Genomic DNA, 25,652 nt, shown 5'->3' with positions numbered 1-25,652 from the left:
GGCAGAAAGAGTGGAAGGCAGAGTCAGAGGGAGAAGCAGGCTCCCCGCGGAGCAAGGAGCCCGATGTGGGACTCGATCCCAGGACGCTGGGATCATGACCTGAGCCGAAGGCAGCTGCTTAACCAACTGAGCCACCCAGGCGTCCCAGTTATTCCTTTTTTAAAAATAGTGCTTTGCTCACTGGACTTCCTCTGTTCTTACACGCTAGCTTTTTCCTGATGAGGTGTCCTATTGAGAAAAACTTCTATTTGCTCTTCCTTGTTTTACACCTGATTCCTCCAGGAAGGTGGAACCTGAGTAAAAATGGGCAATTAGGATGGTGGGTAGATCCAAAAATTTTAGATTGAGTTTGGGTCCACATAAAAGAAACCTGAGGCTGCTGACAAGAGAGTAAATATTGAATATTCAATCTCATCTAAATAAAGAAACTTAGAACGCAGGATAAATCCCGTTGCAATTAACCTTGAAGAACCATCCTAATTATTTGATATATCAAATATACTAAATAAACAAGCCATTGAAGAGAACGTAAAGGTGGTTTTGTTCTAGAGAAGGCACAGCCTTTTCACAAACAAGAGAACACTAAAATGAAGACTATCTTCTGTTTAAAGAGTAAGATATCCAACTTTGGATCTCTTCCTACCCTTTGATTGGAATAGAAAACTTTGCTCTCTGTCCTCTTCAGGGACACTGTACTTTATTACATCCTAAATATTGTTATAATTAAGTTATATCTCTGTGATAGAAGTTTTAATATTCTATTTTTACCTTTTTCTGCAGTGAAGCCTAGGTATCCCTTTTCTTATTTTCTGCCTCTCTACTCAGAAGTTTCCCTGTTTACTTGTCTCCACCTGGCTGGTCTTCAGAGAGCATTTGTCCTTGTGCTTTCATAGTCCTAACTTACAGTCATTCCAAGAACCACACACTCTTGATAGTTTTTACAGTTACTATTACAATAATTCTTCGCTCTCCTTCCATGTTCCATATATGTGCTTGGCTGGGCATCCCAGGATCATAGCAAATTCAGAGATGTTATCTAATAAGAAGATGGCTTCCCTACCCCAGCTTTATGGAGTCATTAATGACATATAATATGTGTAAGTTTAAGATGTACATTGCGATGATTTGATGAAAGTATATACTATAAAATGAGGACTGTAGTAAGGTTAGTTAACACTAACCAGGTATGCCTTTTTAAGGCTGTCTTTGAGATCAAGCCTAAATGTTTTTCTTATATAATCTTTTCTACTTAAATTGTGCAGAACTACAATTGTGCACAATTCTCTAAATAGAAGTCTCCCCTCTTGCCTCAAGAATCAGCCTAGGGGGATGTTTAGCAATCATTTATATCTTCTCAAGGTGTTCTAAGAATTTGGAAAAGGGGGGTGCCTGGGTGGTTTAGTGAGTTAAAGCCTCTGTCTTTGGCTCAGGTTGTGATCTCAGGGTCCTGGAATTGAGCCCCACAATGGGCTCTCTGCTCAGCAGGGAGCCTGCTTCCCCCTCTCTTTTTCTGCCTACCTCTCTGCCTACTTGCGATCTCTGTCTGTCAAATAAATAAATAAAATCTTTAAAAAAAAAAATGGAAAGGACCCGAGTTATCTCTGTCTATAGCCTGTCTTCTAATAGCCCACTCAAATTCAGAAGCTGGACTTCTCACCTGCATCTGGGAAAGAAACAGAGAATGGGACCATTTGGGGACATTTTAATTGCCATACTAGACATCTGAAAGACCGGTAGGCTGTGACTGGTAGAATTTCTTTGGCAGGCCTTATAGTTCCATTGGCAATCCTCCTAAGAACAGATGGAATCTATATTTCTTATAATCACAAACATAGTCAAAATGTAGGAGAATAGTCCTAGGAGTCAAAGAGAAGGCACCCAACTGAACTGCAAACAGCAATGCCCTGTTTTTAACTTTATGACTTTATTCCTACCGGAAATTAGTTATATGGGATGCCAAGAACATAGCCTGTCCTGCACACTTTACGTACTTAAATAACTATATAATTTTATTTAATCTTCTTGATAGCTGGGAGGTTGGTTATTTTTCATTTTATAGGTAGGAAAATTGAAGCTTAGAGAGATTCAGTTAATTGCCTGAGGTGACACAGTTGATAAGTGCTGAGGCAGAGCTCCACATTCTTTCTATGAGTTGACTTCCCCTGGAAGAATTCTGGATCGCCACCTGACCCACACAACAGCATTTCTGTGCCACTGGCAACTGGTGTCCCTGGGGAATGGGCTCTGGTAAAGTAACATGGATCCAGGGGTCCAACCTCTGCTAATTCCACAGTATTCCCCAGGTTCCTTCATAGATTTGCTTCTCCCCTGGTGGACAGACATGGAAGTTTGTATACAGGATAAGGCTACTGCCAGGGTGGGAAGATGTGAGGACAAACTAATGAACTGTGACCCAAATATGAGACAGAAACGAGAATCATGTTGCATAGAGAACCATGATGGAGGAGTGAGAGACACCAGAGCCATCTGGATTTGTCAATTATTCCTTAATCTTTGGTGTTACATACATACACTACTGCAATAGTGTATTGCTGATTACAATCTGTCCTCTCCGCTTTTACTCCTGTCTGGCTTTTTAAATCTTTGACACTGATGATGACAGAATGTGCTCTTAAGTCTTGGTATAGGGGGTGTTCTCAAATTGAAAGTTGTGAAAAACAGATTTTCATTGCTCCTTAGAAACAAAATCCTGAGGGATACACACACACGCACGCACGCACCCTGAAACCAAGGAGAAAAAGTGAAAGTGAATCAAGGGACCAGAGACTTTTCACTAGGGAGGAAATGATTAAAAATGCAGCAGAAAAGCAGCAGAGGAGGGAACTATCCCATCTTTCCTGATATCTAGTCACATCTACCTCCATGCCCCTGGGGATGAGCAGGTGGAGGAAGTGAAGAGCAGAGGCCAGACCAAGAGACATGCTCTGGATCATTAGCTGGTATTTGAGACAAACTGGCTTTTCATTCTTTCCCTGTTCCCCATCCATCCTATCTCAAAAATTAAAAACTGAACTAGACTTAGTAAATTATGGGGAAGGAACCATTGGCAGAAGAAAGATCTCTGCTCAGAAAGTGACAAGGATATGGGTTTCCCTTCCCAGTCTACCACTCACTAGTGGTTTGATTTTAGGTAAGTTGTTTTGGATCTGAGCCTCGTAACATTTTACCTCATTGGTAAAATGAGAAGTTTGGATTAGATGATTCCATTTCATTTAGATGTATTTATCAAATATGTACTCATCACAGTGCTCAACTCTGGGGGGACTACAAAGATCAGCACCCATTCCTTGCCTTCATGAAGGTGAAGGAGTGAGGGCTGGAGAGTGTCCCAGAAGCTACTGGCTGGTGCATGAGGCTTGAACACAGAGGGAAGTGAGTTAAAAAAGGCTAGAAGGGACTCAGAGTCTACCCAAGCAGGGCAGGGTTAGCGTACAGGGAGGGTCAGGAAAAGGAAACTGTGGTCAGAAGGGGTACCTTCAGGATTTGAAATTTTCACGTGTCTGCTGACAGGATTACATTGCATGGATTTCAAATTTTGAATGTGATTTAGCAACTCATATTTGAGCTCCTACCAGTAACTCCTTATGATAAAACAAGGTTCGCAGCAGTAGTCACTGGTGGCCAGTCTTTCGGTGATCTTTCATGATCTTCCAGAGTCTAAACTTTCTCAGAAGGGTCTGCAGTTTTGCTTCTCTGTGTCAGGGCTGTGTTAATACTGAATTGCCCATCCAGGCCACTCCAGACTACATATAATGCTAAACCACAGCTCCAAGTCCGCTCTTGGGTTTAGTCACCAGAACTTGCATTGATGACCACCATGCTGCTGCAGGTCCTTTCTATTTTCTTTCCGCCCTAATTTTGAAAAACTGCCCAGATATAGAGAAGTTGGAAGATGGATGCACCACACATCCTTAAACTCTTCACTCAAATTAACCAATTGTCAATAATTTGCCACTTTCATGCTGTGTGTATTCTCTATGCACATTTGTGTTCTATGTGTGTACACAGATATATGTATATATACACACATATATAATATACATTTTTCTGAAACATTTGAAAGTGGCAGAAATTGTGACACTTCATCTTTAAATCTTTCAGCATGCATCTCTTGAGAAAAAAGTCAGTTTCCTCCTACACAAGCACATTATTATCCCATCTGAAAAAAATTAACATTTACTCATCACCTAGTATGTGATCCAAGTTCACACCTCCCTTAAAATGTCTTTCATAGTATTTTTTTTTTCTGATCAGGGATTTAATCAAGTTTCTTGCCCTGCATTTGGTTATTACATCCCTTTAGTTTCTTCAAATCAGAATGGTCCACTTGCCTTTTGCTTCTGTTTTGGTTTTCCATGGCACTGACTTTGTAGGGGAATCCAAGCCAATTACCTTGTAGAATATCCCATTCTGTGGATGTGTCTGATGGTTTCCTCATGCTAAGCGTGTCTGGCTAGTGCATACCCCAGTTGATGTTGATGTTATTGACTCACATCAGGAGTCCTAGAATATTGGATTTTGCATTGACAATCACTTGGTTATAGGGATGATCACCAGATCTCTCCATTGTAAAGATATGCTTTTCTTTCTCTAATTACATAAGTCATCTGTAGGGTGATACTTGTGATCTGTCCTTTTCATGTGGTCATCTCTGAGAGAAATGGATGGGGGGTGAAAAGAGCAGAATAGGATGGGAAAAGAAAGAGCAGTAGAGGAAATCCAAAGGAAAAAAGTAAGGGGAGACATAAGAGGGGACACTGGAACAGTTGTCAGTCTATTGAACAAATTAAAGGACTGAAAACAAAACTATTATGTCAAATTATATGTAAAGATTCCTGTGAATAGCATGGGGAAAGAAAAAAAATGGAAGCTAGGGAGCTGTGAATAAAACAGCTGAGGGCAGACTGAGGTTGCTTCCTTACTTTATTGGACACTGACTCTGACTTAGGTTGTGATGATAAAATAAACTCCAACAGTAATCACTGAATTAGCATTGTTGACATTCCCACCTAGTAAATTTTCCTACTTCTTAATTATGCCTTTATTTTAGATGTGACTCTTTATTTTAATTATATCCAATTATATGTAATTACATATCCTTAGTTCATTTCATTATGGCTATGAGCAGAGAAGCACTTTGCCAAAAAGAATGTGTTGACTTTCTGAATATTCTATTTCTCTTTCCACTGCCAGTGTCTGCAGGGGTGGTTGAGTTCATACATATATGTTTCCCACTATCAAATGTATCCGTGTCATACATTCTTTGTCATTGTTTCTATTGAGAGGTGGGATCTATGTCCTCTCCCCTTCAAACTGACTGGTGTTTGGTGACTGTTTAAAATCAAGAGAGTGCAGTGGAAGTGACATTATGTGACGTCCGAGTGTAGGTCATAGAAGTTAATGCAACTTCTGCTTAGCTTTTGGAAATATTCACTCTTTACACCTCCAGTTGCTTTGTATGCAGCCCGACTTCCCTGAGGCCACTGTGCTAGCAGGAATATCAAATCAAGTCCAGAAGAGACCATGGGAGAGGCTCTGAGATTGCAGAGAGGGATGTCTAAGCAGTCCTTCGATGCTTCAGACATTCCCCCTCCTACTGCTCCAGCTCTAGCTCCCAACAGTTGGATTTTGTTGTAAGCAGTTATGCTTGGACTGTGCAATAGCAACATCTCCTTGCTTTTCCAGTTTGTCACCTTCTCAAGTGCTAGGTTGCTGTTCTAATTGTTTTCAAAAAACTAAAGTGACTAAGTGAACCAGACATAGGGAATGTAGCTATTGCAATATTTCTGAATACAGGTCCATTGATCAAATCACTGTCCCCAGAGCTCTTCTTTTGGTGTGATTGTGTCTTGAAACTTTAGCTCCCCTTTATTTACTTAGCAGTAGCTGTCTTCTTCCTAACACCCACAGGTCAGAATCTGAATAGACAAAAGCAGTGCAGACTAAGTCTAATTTAAATTAGCGTGATGGCAAGGGTCCGAATTTTGGATTCAGAAGTGTTGCCTTTGGGTCTCTGCCTCTTTTCTTGGTTTTGCCATTGAAAGTATATCACCATCCCTCGAGCCTCAGTTCTTCCTCTCTGAGCTGGGAACAATACCTCTCCTACTTATTTCAACAGGTCGTTGAGAAAGGCATATGTGATAACGTATTTGTAAATATTTTGTGAATAGTAATATAGTGACTAAACGTAAGAGATGATCATCATTACTGGTAAGTTATTCATCCGTTTTAATTTCCTCAGCTGCAAGGTGGGAATAACATAGCATCACCTTCCTCCTATTCTCATCAGAATGTGGTTACAAACATGTGCAATAATATCTGCAGTCAGTCAGATTGAGGCGGTGGGAAGGGAGGCCAGGGTGAAATGTGTTCAGTAGAATACAGGGTGTCTATCAACAAATGTACATTTAGTGGCCACTATGTCTATGCACTAAGCTGGATGCTGGGAATACTACAATCAAGAAATGGTCCTTGCTCTCAAGGAGATTATTGTCTAGTGGAATGTTATGACACATAAGGAATCTATTTTAATATAGTTTTTTAAGAGGTAAGATTAGAGAGAACAATCAAGGTGGGCTCAGGTCTCATGGGTGGCAATGTAGCATGATGGTGAAGAGCTCAGAGCCTGCACTCTGAGCTTGGGTCTGAATCCTGCTTCCACCCCTTATTGCTCTCTGACCTTAGAAAAGCTATTAAGATCCCTGAGCCTCAGTTTTCTCATTGGTAAAAGGAGAATACTAACTAATCTCAGAGAACTTTGCAAGGACTACAGGGCCAATGCATTCAAAGCATTTAGCACAATATCTGGAACACAGAATAAACACTCAAAAGTGTCAACTATTGTTATTATTTTTTAGAGATTTTACTTATTTTTGGGGGGAGAGAGAAAGGGGGAGGAGGAGCAGAGGGAGGAGGACAAGCAGACTCTGTGCTGAGCATGGAGTGCAACGGGGGGCTCAATCCCAGGACTCTGAGATCATGACCTAAGTCGAAATCCAGAGCTGGTTGCTTAACTGATTGAGCACCCAGGCATCCCAGAACTATTATTATTATTATTACACAGTGCTGTGGAACCTATATAAGGTGGAGCCTATGAGGTGTGGAATCAGAAGAGGCTTCCTAGAGGCAGTGACATCCCAGAGGAGATCTGAAGGATGACAGAAATAAGCAGGTCAAGAGACAAAGTATTGGGGGTGAGGTAGATGTATACCAGCAGAAAGAATGCCTAGATTCTTTAAAACAGTGCTCTCTCAAACTTTCATGTGCATAAAAATCATCTAGGAATCTTGTTTAAGTGCAATTCTGATTCAGTAGCTCTGGAGTGAAATATTTCCAACAAAGTTCCCAGGGAATGCTGATGATGCTGGTCCCTGCTCTATGCTTCCACTCAACAGCAAGGTTCTAATTGGGTGCAAAATCTCAAAAGGAAACTGTGAGCTATTTAGGGAGAGCTGGCGTGCAAACTGCTAGAAATGGGAGTTGGGAGCTGTGGTGCCAGGTAGAGAGAGACAGCAGGAAAGATGACATCTGTGATACTGATAACCACCTAAGGAGCTATATCACAAAGAGACTTACAAAAAAAAAAAAAAGAAAAATGAAATTTAGAACAGTACAAAGGGCTTTAGCTGCCAAATGGAAAAGGAGTCTGAAAGGAAACCCCACTGGAAGAAATGAGACCAACTGAGAGGATTTCCTCCTCAAGTACAGTGAGAGATGGTGGTGCCTGAACTATGGCAATGGCTTTGGGGATGGAGACAAGTGGGGGAATTCAAGAACTATTAGAAGATAAGATCAAAAATTTGGTGAGGATGAAGTAATGGAGAACACAAGAAAATCAGGCATGAGGTAATCAAGTTCTATTCAGCTGCTGTAGTCAAGCACATGGAGAACAACTGCTCATCAATGGCACATATGGGCAACGTCTTTTCCATCTTAGATGTTCTTGCTGTTTTTGGCAATTGTTGACTTGCTTTCTTCAAACTACCGCCAAACTCTCAATTTTTACTAACTACCCAAGGCATAGTAGAGAAACAGAGTCAGGAAAGTAAATCTGTATTTCAAAATTTAGCACTTACTCTCTTATTTTTTGTTCATTAGTTGTGTTGGTTGTGTTGGCCTTCCCAAAGTAGCTCTTAACTTTTTGAGGGCAAGGGCTGTGTCAGGTCTATTGTTTCTATTCCCCACGGTGCTGATAACCTAGAAGGCACTTAATACATGCTAGGGGACAATTTGACAGAACAAGATGATTACACATTAATGCCATTTATTACCTCTTAAAATGATTAAAATAATAAGACCTTATTATAATAATAATAATGTGTTGAGAGTTTTACATGCATTATAATTACCATCGTTGCAGCATGTGGGGAACTCAAGTCAGTTGAATGGGCAGCTCTTGATTTCGGCTCAAGTCATGATCTCAGGAGTCCTGAGATAGAGCCTCAAGCCTCACCTTGAGCTCCATGCTCAATGGGGAGTTTGAGGGTTCTCTCTCTTCTCCTTCCTCCCATTTGCACTCTCTAGAATAAATAAATCTTTAAAAGAAATAAATGCTACCACCTTCTTTCATCTTCTTTTATTTATCTGAATCATCTAGATACCCTTGCATGCACTTTGGATAGTAAGTTTGTTTGACTACAGCTTCATGAATTAATGTAATGGAATGGAAGCCTACCCTATTACTGTCAAGCTCTACTGCCATCTACTGTTCATGTACTTACTAAATTCACATAATCTGCATTTCCTCTATTTGCTATCAAATATTTGTTTTCTGCAGATCTCAGGGGCTTTCTTTGCTTTGAGCTTCAACCCAGAGTAGATGTAATTTTCTTTTTTTTAAAAAAGATTTAACTTATTTGACAGAGACACAGCAAGAGAGGGAACACAGCAGGGGGAATGGGAGAGGGAGAAGCAGGTTTCCTGCTGAGCAGGGAGCCCCATGTGGGGCTCGATTCCAGGACCCTGGGATCATGACCTGAGCCTAAGGCAGACCTTAACGACTGAGCTACCCAGGTGCCCCTAGATGTAATTTTCTAATATTTCTAGTGCTTCCTTATAGCAATACAGCAGAATATTGACAATTTTCTCCTGTGGACAAAAAGTTTATGCCTTTATGGAATAGTAAACATTTTAAAAATGTAATGTCACTATTTTTTTTTCATTGACTTTTTGTTCTGTTTTGTTTTCAGTTAAACTAAAGAAACGGTCGTGGAATTTTTGGAGAATTTTCCCCTACCTCTAGTAGACATCATTAAATTAAGACAAGACATCTTGGCTACATTCCACTCAGGATATAAATCTTGCTCATCCTTCAGGGTCATTGTTTCAAATGATTCCTTCTCCATAAAACTTCCTCTGATTCTTTATTCTGGAAGTAAATTCTCAATTGGCATTTGTTATAATGAGCCACAGTGTGAAGGACAACAAAGATTCCAATTAAAAAAATAGCTTTATAAACCCATTCCCTCATTCTCCCTTCCCTGTTGGTTCCTTTTTTCTTTTGCAGACAAATAAAGCTAGATTCTCTGCTGTAACAATCTCATAAAGCGTTTTTGTTTTAATAAGGGAATATTTTAGGAAGGGCAGGGGCAGAAGCAGGGACACTGTTGGTGGGTGATCTGGTAAGATTTTAGACAATTAACTTTGTCTTTGATTGCTGTCAGACTTTAGCCTTTTAGCTGTACTTCAGACTAGTTGGTGGGGATTTCACAGGTTAATGGAAGGACAGCAGACCAGGACTCAAATCCTTGCATATCTCCCTTCTAATTCTCTATTTTACAATGAAAAATAGTTTAGTGGAGAGCACTAAGTAAAGGGAACTTATTTAGGAAAATTTCTGACATAATTTAGGCATCTGGGAGTAGTTCAGTGGCACTGTTTCTAATGGGGAGGCTGTGTGGTCGTGTCAAAGCCCTAATACCTTGATTTCATAGATTTAGATTGAAGTTCATCTCTGCCACAGACTGCTGTAACAAGTCACTTGAGCTTCCTCACTGGACAGGATTAATCTTTTCCTCTTCTGTGCACTGTATGTTATTTCTTCCTAGGTCTCTCTCATAGGGGTTTGCATGCTTTTCCTTTTCCTTGCTCAAGGTCACAGAACCTTGGCCCGGAGCTCTCTGGGACTGTGGTGCTGGGTCCTGGGTTTCTCCCTTACACCTGGAGGATTCTCTACGGTCACAATCACTCATTCGATCCCACACCTGTCATCTCACAATTTACGACAGCCCCACGCTGTGAAGAGCCCTTGGAGGGGGGATAACTACTCAAGTGCAGGGAGGCAGACAAGGACCTCTTCTCGTCGTTCCATCTTCCCCGGCCTCTTCTGATACTGACTATTTGGAGTCGGTGGCAAGTACGGCGGTGGGCATGAAGGTAATGAAGAGCTCTTTTCTCGTAGGAGCACAACCTTGGAGGCCTGTTTTTCCGGAAGCACCCTCTTCCGGAAGGGGAGTGACTTCCGGCTCTGACTTGCCTGTCTTCCGAGTTTCGAACTCCACCGCTTCCGCCCGGAGTTGCTTTAGTCTCCGGCACCCAGCCGCTACTTCCGCCAGGAGTCCCCAGCGGCTCGGTGTCGGAAACTGGCCCTAAAGCGGCCTCCTCTTTCTCCCTTCAGCCTGCCCAGCCGATGCCGGGTCCTCAGGTGGCGGCGGCGGCTATTGGGCCTGTCGCGGAGCTTTCTTTTCGCCCGAGACCTGGGCCTGGGGGCTCCCGGAGTTCGAGAGAGACGCCTGGGCCTGCTCCAGCCCCAGCCCTCCTCTTCCCGCGGCCAGTGACTGTGACCGCAGGCCTCGCCGCGCCCACCCGAGTCTAGGGCGGGGCCCGGCCTCCCCGCCCCGTCCCCGCCCCACCGGCCTGCCGGGAGCCCGATCATCCTCCTCCCGAGCCCTGCGGCGCAGTGACCGCCTCGGACCTCCGGGACCCGGGGAGTCCCGTGGCTCCGGCCGCGGGGAAACATGGAGTTTGCGGAGCTAATTAAGACCCCGCGGGTGGACAATGTGGTGCTGCACCGGCCTTTCTATCCCGCCGTCGAAGGGACGTTGTGTCTGACTGGTCACCACCTGATCCTGTCCTCCCGGCAGGACAACACGGAGGAGCTGTGGCTCCTCCATTCAAACATCGACGCCATTGACAAGCGGTGAGTGCCCATTCTACCTCTTTCCGTCGGGAACCCGGGGGGTTTTAGGCGGACGTCTGAGGCCCCGCGTCCAGTGTTTTCCTTGCGCCCCATCGCCTAGCCCGCCAGCAAAATGAGCCTTCTCCGGCCTAGATTGAGGGTATGAATTTTAGAAAGCAGAAAACCATCCCAGTGAGATGCTTGATTTCCATTACATCCGGATGGAATTCCCAGGGTTACCATATGGTTGTTATCAGGCTGATTATCATTTTTGGTATATAACATCACTTGGGTGAATTTTTAACCTTTTTTTAAAAAAAACATTTGTTCTTGCACCATCATATTCCTTGGATTATTACTTGCCCGCCACAGTTCCATAAAGTGGTTGAATGAGTTAGGTGAAGTCTTTCCTTGCCTCTTTTGAGGAAAACTCAGAGAACTTAGTATGTAGTGTCTAAATTCCACAAAACTTTTTCTTTTTCTTTCCTTCAAAAATGGTTTATCATATTTCTTATTTCTTACCTCAGGGTCATTGATTAAATACTTCCTACTATGGGAGAATCTTTATCCTTACGAAGTTCTACTATGAGGGGTGGGCAAAAACAGAACTGGCTCTTAAAGGTATTAATAGTTAGCCCCCCCCCCCCCGACTATCATTCTAAGGTGGTGTCTCAGAGTCAAAAAGTTATACTTCTATCTGAGTCAAAATTCTTATTTCCCCAATGGCTCTGTGTATTTGACTCTAACCAGGAGAAGGTGAATTGATTACCCAGTTTATGCTAAAGTATAGATGAGTAACAACAGGAGCACCTGGGTGGCTCAGTGGGTTAAGCCTCTGCCTTCCGCTCAGGTCATGGTCTCAGGGTCCTGGGATCAAGCCCCACATCGGGCTCGCTGCTCAGCGGGGAGCCTGCTTCCCTCTCTCTCTCTTTGTCTACCTCTCTGCCTACTTGTGATCTCTCTCTCTGTGTCAAATAAATAAATAAAATCTTAAAAAAAAAAAAGAATGACAACAGCTTTTTTAAAATTATGTCTTAGAATTTGGATATTAAGAAGATTCCTAATATTTTAAGATTCCTTAAAAGACAGTATTTACCAGTGGTAGCATTGGAAACAGTGTGGATGAATTGATGACAGATTTATTTATTTTTTCATGCAGAGGGCTCCTACTAGACTCCTCAGATCACCTTGTCCTGTGTAAAAGTGTTCAGTGGTCTTTCCTGGCCTGCAGAATAGAGTATAAACCTTCTACTGTGTCATTCATGTTACTCCATGTCTGGCCCTAACTTATTTTTTCCACCTTAGTGCTTGCCATTCCCTTTCATGAATCTTTTTTTTTTCTTTCTTTTTTAGGATTTTTATTTATTTATTTGAAAGAGAGCACAAGTGGGGGTGAGGGGTGCAAAGGGAGAGGGAGAGGTAGGCTACCCACTGAGCAAGGAGCCAGATACTGGGCAGATCCCAGGACCCAGGGATCGTCCTAGGATCCTGACTTGAGCCCAAGGCGGACGCTTAACTGATTGAGTCCCCCAGGTGCCCCTCATGAACCCTTTCTATTAGCCAATCCTCACTTTTTTTTTTTTTTTAAAGAATTTATTTATTTATTTGACAGAGAGAGATCACAAGTAGGCAGAGAGGTAGGCAGAGAGAGAGAGAGGAGGAAGCAGGCTCCCCGCTGAGCAGAGAGCCCGATGCGGGACTCGATCCCAGGACCCTGGGATCATGACCTGAGCTGAAGGCAGTGGCCTAACCCACTGAGCCACCCAGGTGCCCCGAATCCTCACTTTTTTATTTTTCTCACTATGGCCTGCATTCTCCTGTCTGTATCTTACCAATGCTCTTCCTTCTGCCTGAAATGCCTTGTTCCTCCCAAGTTTGTTGAAGATTTATTTAATGTCGTTATATTCTCAACATTTTGTAAGGCATGTAGAACACCAGGATGAATAAAGTGTAGTTCTTATCTTTTAGTTCATAAGCTATCATCCAGTTGCTACTCATTTATCAATAGGTAGTATAACCATTTTAACTGCCCTCTCTTTTGTGGGTTCTTCTGATAATTTCCACAACTAGAAGTAATTCTCCTCACCTTGAAATCCTATAACTCTTTAATTATACTTCTTTAATAAGTATATATTAAAATTTGTATTTTAATATTTATGTATATGTTAGGTCCTTGAAGCCAGGACTTATATTTGGTTAATTTTTATCTCTTTCAAAACACCTAATTGGGCAGATAGGCACATAGCAAGTATAAGACGGATTAACCCCCAAATGATCAGTGATGCCACAGAATACAAATTAGAGTTTCTCCATACCACCAACTCCCTTTTCTCTTTTTCTTATTTCATGGTTGCTTTTCACACTTTCATTTCATACTTACCCAGCATTTACTATATGCTAAGCCTGGTAGGGCTTAAAAAAGTATGTAAGACATGACCTTTTAATCTGTTATGGGAGAAATGACAAACTCTATATATGTCTCTTTTTCCTAGAAGCAACATGATGTGATGGAAAGAGCACAAGATAGGTGGTCAGCTTAGAGTTTATTGCTCTCAAGAAATACTTCTATGTGCTTAGCACCATCTGGGCTCTGCAAGTATAGTGGTGACTAAGGAGGTCAAAGAGCTTGTGTACTAGTGGAGGGGATAGATAGTCAAATAAATCGGCAAATTGGTAAATAACAACATCAGGTTGTAGGTGCCATGAGGGAAAATAGAGGAAGATGGAAGGATAGAGAATGCCAGGAGGCAGTGTTCTTAGAAGAGATTTCAGAAAAGATAAGTGACATTTAAATGAATGATATCCAGGACACCCGGATGGCTCAAGTGAAGCATCTGCCTTCCGCTCAGATCATAATCCCTGGGTTCTGGGAACAAGCCCCGCATTGGGGAGCCTGCTCCGTGGGGATCCTGCTTCTCCCTTTGCATGCCACTCCTTTCGTTTACTCACTCTCTTTCTGTCAAATAAATAAATAAATAAAATCTTTAAAAATAAATGAACAAATGAATGACATCTGAAGGAAGAGGGGAAGTTAGCTATGTGAGTATCAGAAGAAAGCATTCCAGCCAGAGGGAACAGCCATTGCGAAGACTGGAATAGGTCTGGCATGTACTGGGAAGAATGAAGAGGCCAGTGTGTCTGGAGGGCAGTGAGCAAGGGTGGAGGCTAGGGGTGTAGCAGAAGCTGATTGGAGGGATAAGCGGGGACAGGTGGCTCAGACTTTCTTTGCCATTGTGATGGTTTTCAAAGGAAGCTCTTTGGAGAGTTGAAAACAAGGAAGTAAGAGCTAATAGACTTTTTAGAAGCTGGTTCTAGCCACTGGCAGAAGACGGATTGCAGAGTGGCAATCCTGCAGAAGCAGCAGGCCCAATTAGGGGACTGTTGAGTAGTTCAGGGAGAAGGTGATGGTGACATAAGAGTAGAAGCGGTCAGGTTTGGGATGTATTTTGAAGGTTGAGATGCCATGCTTTGTTAGTGAAATGTAAAGGGGATGTGAGAGGAAGCACAGTATTAAGGATGACTCCTTTAGCTTTGTCTCTTGTTACACAGGTGTCCTTAGGCAAGCCACTTAGCCTCTCTGAACCTCTCAATTCTATCACACGGAGGACGACAACCCTTCTCATATCTAGTAGTAACTTATGTTTGAGTGATGCTTTACAAGCTCATCGAATGCTCTCATGTGCACTGCATGTACAATTTTATTAGATCCTTTCAGCTCACGGGGTTTTACTAAGTTTTACAATTGTATGTTTTTCTTTTCATGGACCCCAGATATAGAAAGTTGAGGTAATCCTATTCATTTGAGAACTTGTCATTTTCATGATAGATTCATCGCAAGGTTTTCTTGTGGGGTTTTTTAAATTTTATCTTCTTCAAGCCCTAATTTTCACCCCTATTTTCCACCTCATCCTCATTCGCTTCAGGCAAGTATGTTAAGTGTTGCTGTACATATAAGGATATATATATATCCCTATAAAATATATAGCACTGTCATGTGCAAGTTTAATTTCTCTCAGTAGGATTATGTTGCAGATCTTGTTCTATTTCTCAGCATTAATTCGGTAGTCTTCATACTGCTGTGCATACATCCATTTCACTGCTTTTGACTGCAGCACAGAATTCCAAATTGCTTAGAACATTTTACTTATCTGACCCTTCAGATAAACTTCTAACTCCCTGCTATCACAACATACTTAAAATGTTCTTGTTTGGGTCCACTTACAGTCTTGTACAGGAATTTCTCTGAGCTTGTGTTCAGGATGGGCCCGAGTCAGAAAGCAGATACATAAAATTAGTTCGCTTCACCAAGTAATGCTGAGGACTCTCCAAAATGACTAGTCCCTTTGCCCCTTCCACCATGGTCCCTATTTCCACCACATTCTTAGCAACATTTGGTATAATTGTCTTTTTAAGTTTTGCTAGTCTGATGATTATGAATAGTATCTCTTTGTTTTAATTTGTATTTCTCTAATTACTGATGAGTCTAAGTGTCTCTGTATAGCCTTATTATCAATTAAATTAAATATTTTTTCCTTTCTTGCATTTCTTGACCCACTTTTAAAAATTGGGTTTGTTGTCTTTCTAGTGTTGATTTGCACCAGTTCCTTGTATACTCTCTAGGTTTTAATTTAGACATTGAAGATGTCTTCTCTTAGTCTCTCAACCAATTGTTGACTTTTCTGTGGTGGTCTTTGTTGAGCACAAGGCCTTAATTTTAATTCAGAATTCATTATTTTTTAATTTATTGTTTGTGTATTTTTTACTTTATTGTTTGTCCTTCCTTATCCCAAGATCACTAGGATATTATCTACTTTTTCTTCTGTGTTAGCTTTATAGTTTTACCCTTCACTTTTAGGTCTTTAATTCATTTAGATTCTACATTTGTTTCAAGTGTTTTTTCCAGTAGCAAGCCAGTTTTCTTAATACCATTTCCTAATACCTTGCCTATACCATTCTTGACTGATCCATCATATTTTAAGTGGTTTCATACATGTATAGCTTTCTCTGTGTCCCATAGGTTTTGTAATGTGTTTGTTTCCATTTTTCTCCATTTTCTAATTTACCATGTGATTTCTTCTTTGATCCCTAGGTTGTTTAGTAGTGCATTGTTAATTTCCATAGTTTTGTGAATTTTTCAGTTTTCCTTTTGTTGTAGATTTCTAATTTTATCCCATTGTGTTCAGAGAAGATACTTTTGTAAGATATCTATCTTTTTAAATCTGGGATTTTTATTTGTGGCCTAACATATAGTCTGTCCTAGAAAGTGTCTCATAGGCTCTTGAGATGAATGTGTATTCTGTTGTTGTTGGGTAGCTAATGTGTGTATGTTTGTTATATATAGTTGTTTATTGTGTTAAATGTCTATTTACTTATTTATCTTCAGTCTGATTGTTCTAGCCATTATCGTGAATGGGTATTAAAGTTTCCAACTGTTATTGTAGAGCTGTTTTTTCCTTCAGTTCTGTCAGTTTTTGCTTCATATATTTTGATTGCCTTAGCTAAGTGTATAATTGTTTCTTAATGGTTATATCTGCTTGCTGTGTTGAATCTTTTATTAGACTATAATGTCCTTCCTTGTCTCTTGTAACCTTTCTGATTTAAAGTCTGTTTTGTCTGTCTTTGGTTACTGTTTGCATGAAATATTTTTCTTCCTGTCTTTTTACTTTTAACCCATTTGTGTCTTTGGATCTTGAATCTCTTGACTCAAGACAGCATATAGTTGGTTAACATGTTTTTATTCATTCTGCCAATCTCTGTCTTTTTACTGGACAGTTTTTTAAATTCATTTACATTTAAAGTTGTTATTGATAAGTAGGGACTTATGTAACTGTGCTATTTGTTTTCTGTATGACTTACAGCTTTTTGTCCCTTAATGTTCTTTTTTTGTGTAGTTGATTTTTTGTAGTGAAATGTTTAAATTTCTTTCTTGGTTACCTTTATATATATCCTGTAGCTATTTGTGATTACTATGGGGATTACATTTAACATCCTAGAGTTATAACACTCTAATTGGAATTTATACCAGTTCAAGTTCAATAACATACAAAAAGTTTGCTCCTTTATAACTCTGGCTTTACTGCTTTTCATTATTAATGTCACAAAATTACATCTTAATACATTTTATGCTCCCAAACATAAACTAATAATTCTTATAAATGCAATAGTCTCTTAAATTATATATTAAACAAAATTTGAAGTTAAAAACCAAAGTTACAATAATACAGTAATAATAGCTTTTATACTACTAATTTTTTTTCTTTGAATGTATTACTTTGTTAAATCATGTAGAAAACAAAAAGCACAGTTACAAACTATTGTTACAATAATATTAGGTTTTATAACAACCCATGTATTTACCTTTACTGAGATCTCTATTTCTTTATATAGCTTCAAATTACTGCCTAGTGTCTTTTCATTTAACCTTGTGGGACTCCCTTGAGCATTTCTTGTAGTGCTCATGAGTTCCTCAACTTTCGATTATCCAGGAATGTCTTAATTTCTCCCTTACTTTTGAAGGACACTTTTGCTGGATATAGGATTCTTAGTTGATGGCTTTTTTTTTCTTTTTTTTTTTTTTTAAACACTTTGAACATATAAGCTGCCTGTTTTCTGGCCTTCAAAGTTTCTGATGCAAAATCTATTCATTATTTTATTGTGGCTTTCTTGTTGTATGTGACAATTTGTTTCCCTCTTGCTGCTTTCAAGATTTTCTCTTTGTTTTTTGAAAGTTTGATTAAAATGCGTTTTGGTGTGATTCTCTGAGTTTATCTTACATGGAGTTTGTTGAGTTTCTTGGATGTTTATATTCATATCTTTCATCAGATGGGGGAATTTGTCCACCATTATTTCTTCAGATATTCTCTGTCCCTTTTTCTTCTCTTTCTGGGACTCCTGCAGTGTGGATGTTGGTTCTCTTGTAGGTATCCCACAGGTCCTTAGGTTCTATTCACTTGTTTTCAATCTCTTCTCTTTCTCTTCCTCAGACCTGATAATTTCTATTTTATCTTCAGGTTCACCTATTTTTCTTCTGCCTGTTCACATCTACCTTTGAATACCACTAGTGAATTTTCATTTCAGTTCTTGCACTTTTCACCTCCAGCATTTGGGGGAGGAGGGTTCTTTGAGGTTTTCCCTTTTTATTGATATTTCCATTTTGTTCACACAGCATATTCTTGATTTTCTCCACATCTTCCTTTAGTTCTTTGAGCATCTTTAAGACCATTGTTTTAAAAGCATTATCGAGTAAATCTGCCATTGTCTTTTTCAGGGAAAGTTTCAGTTGATGTACTTTTTTCCTTTGAGTGGCCCATACTTTCTTATTTGTATGCCATGTGATTTTTTTGTTGTTGAACACTGGACATTTGATCTAATAACAAGGTGACTGACTCTGGAAATCAGATTCTTCCCCTTCTCCAGGGTTTGCTGTTTTTGTTTGTTTGTTTTCTAATGATAGTTACTTACTTATAATTATTATTATTGTTATAAGTTTTTTCTATGCCAGGGATCAGCCTGAAGTATAAATTTAAGGTTATCTAGTAGCTCTTTTCTGAGCTTTTCCCTGGGCATTTACCTCATATATGTAATTATTTTTGAATGTCCTAATCTTTAATGTCTGTCTTTTGAAAGGAGAAAAGTGAAATATGAAATGAGGATTAGGAGGGGAAAGAGGACCGGCCTTTAAATTCCCTAGAAGTTACTTTTGGGGGACAAACTTACAATAGGGAGGGGCACAACAATAATGACTGCTGGCCTTTGCACGGCTGTGATCAGAAGCAGTAATCACAGTCAGAGCACAGATCCCTGATAGCTGGAGGACAGGATCTTTTTTCTCTGATGCTCAGTAGACTGTGTCTTTGCCCAGCTTGGCTTCCTCAGGCTATGCACGGGCTGCTCCAGGAACATGTGCATAGCTGCCCATCACATGGCTAGGGTGAGTAGCTGCTAGTTTGCTAAGAGCTGAATTTATCCAGAATCTCATTCAAGTCTTTTCCCTGGGAGCTGCAAGCCTTAATAGACCCTAGAGTCACAATAGGCACATCAAGCAGATCATGCCAGTGAAATTGTTGTCTAGATGGGGAGACAGATTCTTGGTGCTTCCTACTCCACTATCTTTCCAAAATACTTTACTTTATTGAGTTTTGAGCATTTTGGTTTTTTTGTTTTGTTTTGTTTTAAAGATTTTATTTATTTATTTGACAGACAGAGATCACAAGTAGGCAGAGAGGTAGGCAGAGAGAGAGGGGGAAGCAGCCTCCCTGCTGAGCAGAGAGCTGGATGCGGGGCTCGATCCCAGGACCCTGGGATCATGACCTGAGTTGAAGGCAGAGGCTTGACCCACTGAGCCACCCAGGCGCCCCTTGTTTTCTTTTGGTTTGGTTTTAAATATATTCTAGATACAAGTCTTTTATCAAATAAGATTTGCAAATATTTACTCTCAGTCTTTGGTTTGCCTTTTCATTCTCTTTAACAGTGTCTTTCAAAGAGTAAATAATTTAAATTCTGAAGAAGCCCAATTTATTAGTTTTTTTTATAGATTGGGGTTGTAGTGTCTTATCTTGGAAATTGTTGCCTAACCCAAGTTCACAAAGATTTTTGCTCATATTTTTTTCCAGCAGTTTTATAGTTCTAGGTTTTATCTTCAGGTATATGATCCATTTTGACTTAGTTTTTATATATGGTTTATAGTACGCATATATGTATGTATGTATATTGCATATGGATATCTGATTGTTTTACCTCTTCTTCAATAAATTTTCTTTGCACCTTTGTTCATATATTTCTAGATTCTTTTCTGTCCCATTGATCTGTTTATCTTGGTGCTCTTACATTACCACAGTCTTACTTACAGTAGGTCTTTAAAAAATATTTATTTATTTATTTTAGAGAGAGAGAGAACGTGTGCACATGCACATGAAGGTGGGGAGGGGTAGAGGGATAAAAGCAGATACTCTGCTGAGCACAGAGCCTGACTTGGTTTTATTTCATGAACTGAGATCATGACCTGAGCCAAAATTAAGAGTCAGGTGCTTAACTAACTGAGCCACCCAGGTGCCCCTACAGTAACTTCATAGTAAGTTGAAATTATGTAGTGTTAACTATCTAGGAATGTTTTTACTAAAAATTTTTCTATTTAAGGTCATTTGCATTTCTGTATGAATTTTAGAATCGGGTTGTTAATTTCTAAAAATAAATAAGTAAATAAATAAAGCCTATGTGATTTTTATTGGAATTGTGTTGAATCTGTTGATAAATGAATTAGTTCAAAATTGACATCTGATATCTTTAAGTCTTCTGTCTCATGAACAAAGTATATGTCTCCGTTCATTTTATTTAGGTGCTTAATATCTTTCAACAGTATGTTTTAGTTTTCACTTACAGATTTCAGACATCTTTTGACAGATTTCCCCCATTTTCCCCATTTATTACACATTTTTGGATGCTCTTTCAAATAGTATTTTTAAAATTTCAATTTCTAACTGCTTTGTATTAATTATTTATTGCCATAGAAGTCTTCATGCCTTGCAGACCTGGAGAGGGACTCTCAGAGTTAGCTATTTACTCCAAATAGCTAGAAACTTGCCTGCAAGTATATCTTTGGTATGCACACCAACCAATCTGGAGTCCGGAACCTTATCTGCCTCCTCATATCAGGCTTCTGCGCTCAGGACTACTATTTTCTCCTCTCCTGCATTATTCCAGGGCCGGGTACAGACAACTCGGAATCATCTTGTAATCCAGAGCCTGACAGTTATTCAAACTACCTGATCCTAAACTTGCTCAGCTACCCTGCCTTTCCCATTCCTTTCTGTGAAAACTTACAGTAAAAGTTCTGACCCATGCTTTCCTCTTGCACTATCTGTCTCCTGACACCCTGCATGACATGGCGTGCCCCCTCCTTTTGAGAACTGTGAATCACAAACTGTCTTTCCAATGACAGTTGTATCCTGATCTGTCAGCTCTGTCATCCTAAATAAAAACCAAGTCCTGAATATTTTAAACAATTGTTGCAATAGTATATAGAAATACTATTGAGTTTTGTGTACTGAATTTGTATCCAGCAACCTTACTAACCTCACTTTTTAATTCCAGTAGGGTTTTTTTTTTTGTATTTTTCATTAGCTTTTCTAAATAGGCAGTCATGTCATCTGCCACTAAAGACAGCTATATTTCTTCTTTTCCAATTTGGGTACCATTTATTTCTTGCCTCATTGCACTGGCCATTAACTATCAGTACAGTGTTGAATGGAAGCAGTGAGAGTGAACATCTCTGTTATTCCTGATACTAGTGAAAAAGTATTTAGTCTTTCACCATTAAGTCTGTGATTAGTGGTAGGTTTGTTTTGTTGTTTTTCGTTTGTTTTCTTTTGGTAAATGTTTTTATCAGGTTGAAGATGTTTCCTTCTATTCCTGGTTTGCTAAGAGTGGGGTTTTTTGTTTTTGTTTTTTAAGATCAGGAATAGATGTTGAATTTTGCCAAATGCTTTTTCAGTATCTATTGTGATGTTCGTCTATATAGTTTTACTTTTTTGGTTTGGTGATACGATAAATTGCTTTGATTTTCAAATGATAAACCGCAACTGTTCATGATGTATTACCCTTTTTATATATTATTGGATTTAATTTGCTAATATTTTGATTAGAAATTTTGCATCTGTGTTCCTGAGGGATATTGGTCTATAGTTTTCTAATGTCTTTGTTTGTTTTTTATATTAGGGTAATGCTGGCCTCATGGAATGAGTTGATAAATAATTGCCTCTTCTTCAACTTTCTGAAAGACTTTGTCTTGAATTGGTATTATATTTTCCTAAAATGTTTTATAGAATTCATCAGTGAAGCCACTTAGGCCTGGAGGGTTTTCTGATGGGGAAGATTTTCATGAAAATTGCAGTTTATTTAATAGCTATAGAACTAATTATGTTCTTCTTGAGTTTGTGTCTTCTGAGGAATTGGTCCATGTCATTTACCCTGTTGAATTTATTGGCATAAAGCTACTCCTAGTCTGTAGTGATTCTTTTTTTAATACTAGACTATACAGTTTGTAGTGATTCTTGTTTCTCTCATTTCTGATATTGGTAAATAGAGACTGACTTTTTTCCTGATCACTTTGGCTAGTGGTTTATTGTTTTTATTATTTTCAAGCAATCACCATTGCTTTTATTATTCCCTATAATTTTCTTTTTTCTACTTCATCGATTTTGGTTTTGATCTTTATTTAATGTCTTCTTTGAATTTGACTTGCTCTTCTTTTTTTAGTGTAGTAGAATTTGGAGTCACTAATATGAAACTTTCTTTCTAATATAGAGGCTTTCCTCAGACTATCAGTTTCACCCATGTTCCCCCTTCTGTAGCTTGGAAACTCTCAAAACTGTAAACTGGGGTAATTGTAGGATTCACCTTTTTTCCCATCTCCCAGAGATATCCGTTCTTTGTTGTCTTGAAGATAGTTCTTTCGTATAGTTTGTCCAGTTATTTTGGTTGTTTCAGGTGGGAGGGTAAATATGGTTCTTGTCATACCTTTGCCGGAAGTAGAAGTGCCAAGAGTGTGAGTTTTCCAAATACATTTGATAAGAGGCATTCCAGTGTGTTGATAGGTTGTGGATGTCTGGTAGAATTACCTTTAGTAGCATTTGACCTGTGCTGATAATGTTTGCCTGTCCAAATTAACAATGCAGTGATGTGAGGCATAGGGGTGCTTACAGTTGAGATGGAGCTCAGGAAGAGTAGCCGTGGGAATTGCCTTTCTAAACTGGGCAAAATATAAGTAAAATGAATAGTATTTGGTCAATCTAAGAATTCCTAGTTTAGGAAATACTCAGAAGTATTAATGGAAAAAAAAGGGGCCAACCAGTGGCAAAGCACAAGAAAACTCAGAGCTGTCAGCAAATACAAAACAAAACAACAATAATAAAAAGAAGACAAAAATTGTAATCAAGGTAAAATTATATTTGTACAAAATTTACCAATACAAAAGTTATGAGTAGATATGGCATTTAGAATATATAATGTAAGTTAATAGTTTTTAAAGACTGAATGAGAGATACGTATATTTAAAATCAACTACTACAAGCTTGGAAGTAAGTAAAATCTGAAAGTGTTTTCCTATGCTCTATGACCATTTAATATATTAATTACAGATCTTTTTTTCTCTATTCTTTGAAGTAAGGCCCTGAATAATCTTCATTAAGTGAAGTTATGAATTCAGGAAATTTTAAGTACATCTATTTAAAATAATTTATGGCTCACATTTTTTAATGTCCTGACTCTTCCTTAATTAGACTAATTTGAGAGAAGAAAGTTGAATATAGATGGTAATTACAACTACATTCTTTTTTCAAGGAGATAGTCATATGTTTAAAGATAGAAATATATGTTCTTAAGCATAATTTGTAATTTTTTACAGATTTGTGGGACCACTGGGTACCATCATCATAAAATGTAAAGATTTTCGAATAATTCAGTTGGATATTCCTGGAATGGAAGAATGTTTGAATATAGCCAGTTCCATTGAGGTAAATATTTCAGAGGAAAAATCTGATGAAAATAAATAGTAATTAGAAAAGAACCTTATATTCTGACTCAGTGTGGCTCTTATGTTTTTTTAGTAGATGGTTGGTCATATTCTGTGACTCACATATTGAAAATTGACAGGAAAGGCCTCACCCTGATTCATTGTTATAGGAATATAATAAGATTTTATTTACTTTTAATAGTTTTTAGTGTGACTTATTCCTCCAGGTTCACTTGTAGCATTTGACAGGATTTCCTTCTCTTTTAAGACTCAATGATACTCCACTGTATGTATATATTATAAGGTTTTTCTAAAAAGTAACTTCTTTTATAAAGCAGGGGATTATCACCAATGATTATAGTCTTTGTTTGTCTTTAGTAAGTTGTAATTTTCCCTACGTCATGTTTGCTTAAGACAGAGCATGTTTGTTTTATATTCGTAACAACAGTATTGAGTATCTGTTCAGATAACAAATAATAGATATTTTGCTTGGATAATTTAATATTTAAATGGAAGAGCTCACACCATTTTCTTCCCATTCAAACTAACTATTTTGGTTTACACTCAAATTTTAAATTGCCTTGTTTTAAATCATTGTCACTTAATTACAGCAATTAACTTTTTGTTTATAGTATTTTTAGACAATTATAGACACATCGACTTTTTTCCCACTTTGGTCTTTGAGTGACTAATCTGGTCTTTGTATCCAGAATGAATGCTATTGGCTTAACTACTAAAAGGAGACAAAAGTTTAAAAATCTGTAATTAGGATCTTACTTGCTTTTTTAAATAAGAATAGAGAAATTTAAAAAACTGTCATGCTGAGAAAAATGGCATGGAACTGGTTTACTTTCTGCCTTTGCTGAATTTTACTTAGAGGAAATGAGAAGATGAGCTGAACTATTTGTCTTGTCGTTTGGAAGTGATGTAGTAACGTTGATTTGGCCAAATTTGTGAACATGGGTAAGGAAGACACTCTGTGGTTTCTAGGCTGTTAAATTGAAACACTGTCCTGCTCTTTGGGCAGGGGAATACTACTGACCCATTTCATTTGAGCTTTTTTTTTTTTTTTCCTGTTGTGGGTTTGGATTTTCACTAATCAGTCTACATTTTTCTTCTTATCCCTTTTATATAAAACTTAAAATATAGCTGGTTGGTGGATGTTAGTGAAGTTGCTTATGGTGAAGGATAATGGTAAAGGAAATATAGGGCAAAGCCTGTTACCCACTTTCTGATTGCATTTATTTAGTTTTGTTAGCATCTGACACTAATCAGTTGTTTAATTGGCTGTATATAGTACCTGAAGTACTTTAGAAACTGAGTATGTAGAAACTCTTGACCTCAGAAAGTGAATGATCTATTAATTATTTTACAACATACAAATATACATTGTAAACTTGGTCTCTTACCTTTTCCTGGTATCCAGTTCCTTCCCGCCTCCCCTATACATCTTAACAAAACTTGGTAGTAACAAGTGAATTGCTTATATAAAACAGTTGAGCTAGTCTTTCTAATCAAGAATCCATATACCGTAATATATTCTGCTGCCACAAATAGAATTCCATTGGAAGACTAACTGGCAAGTGGTCAGTTTTCTAAAATGTAGCAGGAAGCCTAATGAAGCTTTTTTCTATGTAGTTTCCACTGTCTTTTGGAATTGAAATGTTTTCAGTTCTTTCAGCATTAATGTGTTTAAAGGAAAAGTCCTAGTGACATAATATGTGATCACAAGTCAGAATATGAGTGCTTATTACCTACTAAAGTGGCTGTTGGGGCGCCTGGGTGGCTCAGTGGATTAAGCCGCTGCCTTCGGCTCAGGTCATGATCTCAGTGTCCTGGGATCGAGCCCCGCATCGGGCTCTTTGCTCAGCGGGAGCCTGCTTCTCTCTCTCTCTCTCTCTGCCTGACTCTCTGCCGACTTGTGATCTCTCTCTCTGTCAAATAAATAAATAAAATCTTAAAAAAAAAAAAAAAAAGTGGCTGTTGATTTGCATTTAAAATTGTGGT

At 38.8% G+C, this 25,652-nt stretch overlaps 1 protein-coding gene across 2 annotated transcripts in view; it reads left to right on the top strand.

Annotated features, from left to right (window-relative positions):
- Positions 1 to 9,539: 9,539 nt before the first annotated feature.
- The window catches only part of MTMR9 (myotubularin related protein 9), a 64,518-nt gene continuing 48,405 nt past the window's right edge, over positions 9,540 to 25,652 (top strand). Inside the window, exons 1-2 of one of the 2 annotated variants that reach the window (XM_059372174.1) lie at positions 9,540 to 11,158; positions 23,538 to 23,646. In XM_059372174.1, coding sequence (XP_059228157.1) covers positions 10,977 to 11,158; positions 23,538 to 23,646 — 291 coding nt within the window. In that variant the 5' untranslated portion in view covers positions 9,540 to 10,976. The remainder of the gene's footprint in view (positions 11,159 to 23,537; positions 23,647 to 25,652) is intronic. The other variant, XM_059372176.1, reaches the window with a different exon arrangement.

Source organism: Mustela nigripes, chromosome 1 (assembly GCF_022355385.1).
Source record: "Mustela nigripes isolate SB6536 chromosome 1, MUSNIG.SB6536, whole genome shotgun sequence".
NCBI classification, from domain to species: Eukaryota; Metazoa; Chordata; class Mammalia; order Carnivora; family Mustelidae; genus Mustela; species Mustela nigripes.
The sequence above is the reverse complement of the archived record's forward strand: the minus strand, read 5'-3'. Positions and strand labels throughout refer to the sequence as shown.